Source organism: Octopus bimaculoides, chromosome 7 (assembly GCF_001194135.2).
Source record: "Octopus bimaculoides isolate UCB-OBI-ISO-001 chromosome 7, ASM119413v2, whole genome shotgun sequence".
Taxonomy (NCBI): domain Eukaryota; kingdom Metazoa; phylum Mollusca; class Cephalopoda; order Octopoda; family Octopodidae; genus Octopus; species Octopus bimaculoides.
Genome location: NC_068987.1, coordinates 22,181,157 through 22,184,165, shown reverse-complemented (window position 1 = coordinate 22,184,165; position 3,009 = coordinate 22,181,157). Strand labels below are relative to the sequence as shown.

The 3,009-nt window shown below is 37.0% G+C and overlaps 1 protein-coding gene across 1 annotated transcript in view; it reads right to left on the bottom strand.

Annotated features, from left to right (window-relative positions):
- LOC106881690 (arginine--tRNA ligase, cytoplasmic) overlaps positions 1 to 3,009 on the bottom strand; it is a 282,449-nt gene that overhangs the window by 96,863 nt on the left and 182,577 nt on the right. The window contains exon 11 of the mRNA XM_052969135.1: positions 2,187 to 2,292. Within this exon, the coding sequence (XP_052825095.1) occupies positions 2,187 to 2,292 (106 nt within the window). The remainder of the gene's footprint in view (positions 1 to 2,186; positions 2,293 to 3,009) is intronic.

Genomic DNA, 3,009 nt, shown 5'->3' with positions numbered 1-3,009 from the left:
ATATATATATATATATATATATATATAATGTTTATATCCATGTTTTGTACACATGAGTATGTAAAGATGCATGTGCTTGTATATAATTTACTGTATGTCTCTGTGTAAGTATATTTGTTTATATATGAAAGTATGTATGTGTTTACCTGTGAAGGTGCATGTTTATATATTCATATGTAGAAGTGTGTGTGAGTGTGTGTGTGTGCATATGCTCATATATGAAAGTGTGTGCATATATACAAAAGAGTGTGGATTTATTTTTGTATGAAAAAGTTGCTGAGTGTATCTGTGTGTGTGAGTGTCTATGTAAGCAAGTGTGTGTTTATGTGTATGTATACATACCCAGGTATGTGTTTGAACAACAACTCATCCACTTCTGAATTCAGTTAAGCAGGCACTCTGTACAGGTACTCTGAGGGAAAGTTGACCTCAGTGGGATTGAACTCAGTGTACAGGGAACTGAAGCTAAGAATGAAGGCAATTTGTCCTAAGAACATTGCTGGTTCATTTTTACATTCATTTAAGTATGCTATCATGGGTTACAAGGATTATAATATTACTCATGTTGCTCCTGCAGTCAGGCTGTTTTGTCCATGTGTTACACCAAGGGAAGTAATAACTCAGAGAAAGATATATAAACAGAAATAGTGGAATAGATGAAAAAAATCTGAGAGACAAAAAACAGAAGAGAAAGAAGGAGAAGGTTCATATTATTCTGTATTTGTGTGCTCAAATAGCAGACACAATAAAAGTGTTTAACATTATGAAACGCAGTCATGAAGATCTATGAATTTATGCATTACAAGTTACATCAATAGATAGTTCAATTAAAGTGAAATAACTTTTAGTTAACAGATAGCTGTAAATGTTAAACTTTTATCTTTTATGTGTTCCACACCAAAGGCTGTGTCCATGCAGGAGCACCACCATTATATTTTTATATTTTTAAAATTGTTTTGGTGTTATTAGGTTTTAAATGCTTATTGGTATTATGTGAACAGAAAGATACATACATCGGCAGAAGGGAGAGTAGATATTCAAATATGTTGATTTACACTGTGGGACTTCCACAGATCCTGCTAGTATGTATTATCAAGGCATTGTTTTACAGTTGCATGCCCTGCCTACTACTAACCCCGAACTATTTTTTCAAGTAGGGGATCGCTTTGATCTCGTGTTCCTCATGTTTTTGAAGCTAACAGAGGGAATAGCAATAATGATGCCACTAACAACAGTTCAGCCATTTTCGGAGAAGTGAAAATGTAAACAAACACACATATACACACATGCATAAATAACTACACACACAGGCACAAACAGAGATGCATTGACATCATAAGAATTACTCAATTTTTGAGAGGATGTGAAATTATTCTTTTTTGGAACAGAGGATTTCAAAGCACATAATGCTATAGATAATAAGATGTAAATATAGGGTTGGAAAAAATACTTTCAGAATAGAAATAGTCAAAGGCAGCCTTTGATTTCATGTGGCCTAGTGGTTAGCGGGTGCTGCACTCATGATCACTAGATCGCATGTTCAATTCCTGGACTAAGTGGCATATTGTGTTCTTGAGCAAACCACTTCCTTTTATGCTGTTCTAGTTCACTCAGCTGTAAATGAGTAGCCCCTGTAATGGAATAGCCTTCCAATCAGGCCTGTTCACCAAGCCAGCAGGATGGCACAATGTAACCAGTGGTATATAACAAAATCAGATAGTCTGGTCAATACCATGTATGTATGTACATATTTTATTCTTTTATTCTTTTACTTGTTTCAGTCATTTGACTGCAGCCATGCTGGAGCACCACCTTACAGGGTTTTTTAGTTAAAGAAATCAACCCCAGGACTTATTCTTTTTAAAGCCTGATACTTATTCTATCGGTGATTTTTGCTGAACTGCTAAGTTACAGGGACACAAACACACCAGCACCAGTCGTCAGATGGTGATGGGGGGACAAACACACACACACACACAACAGGCTTCTTTCAGTTTCTGTCCACCAAATCCACTCATAAGGCTGTGGTTGGCCCAAAGTACCACACAGTGGAACTGAACCTGGAACCATGTGGTTGGGAATCAAGTTTCTTACCACACAGCTATGCCTGCGCCACACATATATATATATATATATATAAAATATATATGTATATATAAAAGAAGGAAAGATATATATATATTTACCTCATCACGTCCCTTCTCTTTCAGTTTCAACTCAGCACGATGGACTCCCTCCTTGAGTAAGTCCAGTAGACGTATCGTGTCTCCAGATCTGGTCTTGAATTTCTTCCTGAAAAACAAAAAAGACAAAAAGATATGAGATGAAAGAAGAGTGAAATAAAACGGGAAGCAAGATATTACATAAGGTATATATATATGATGATGATATACATACATATATAGGAGGAGACTGAAAGAGAAAATTAGTGTGTATAGATGGGCTTGGACTGTAGCCGTTGTTGCTAGAACAGAATCTTATCATTAATGTGTACATGAAGGCAATGAGCTGGCAGAGTCATTAGCACCTCAGACAAAATGTGTTGAGGCATGTCTTCCAAATCATCATGTTCTGAGTTCAAATTCTGCTGAGGTCAACTTTGTCTTTTATCCTTTCAGAGTCAATAAAATAAGTGCCAATTGAGCACTGGTAAAGGTAAAGTTACCTTTTCAAGTCATGCCAACACATAAGGGCCAATTTCCTGGTTTCATGGCATATATATTCCCTCACCTGGATGGAACGCCAGTCCATCACAGTATTACTCTTTTTTGTCAGATGAGTGAACTGGAGTGACATGAAATTAAATGTTTTGCTCAAGAACAGAATGTATCGCCCAATCCAGGAATCAAACCCACAATCTTACAGCCATGTGTCCAACACCCTAACCACTAAACCACACACCTCCACTAGTTGAGCACTGGGGCCAATGAAATCAGCTTACTCCTTGTGACTTGTGTGTGTGTGTGTGTGTGTGTGTGTGTGTGTGTGTGTGTGTGTGTGTGTGTGTGT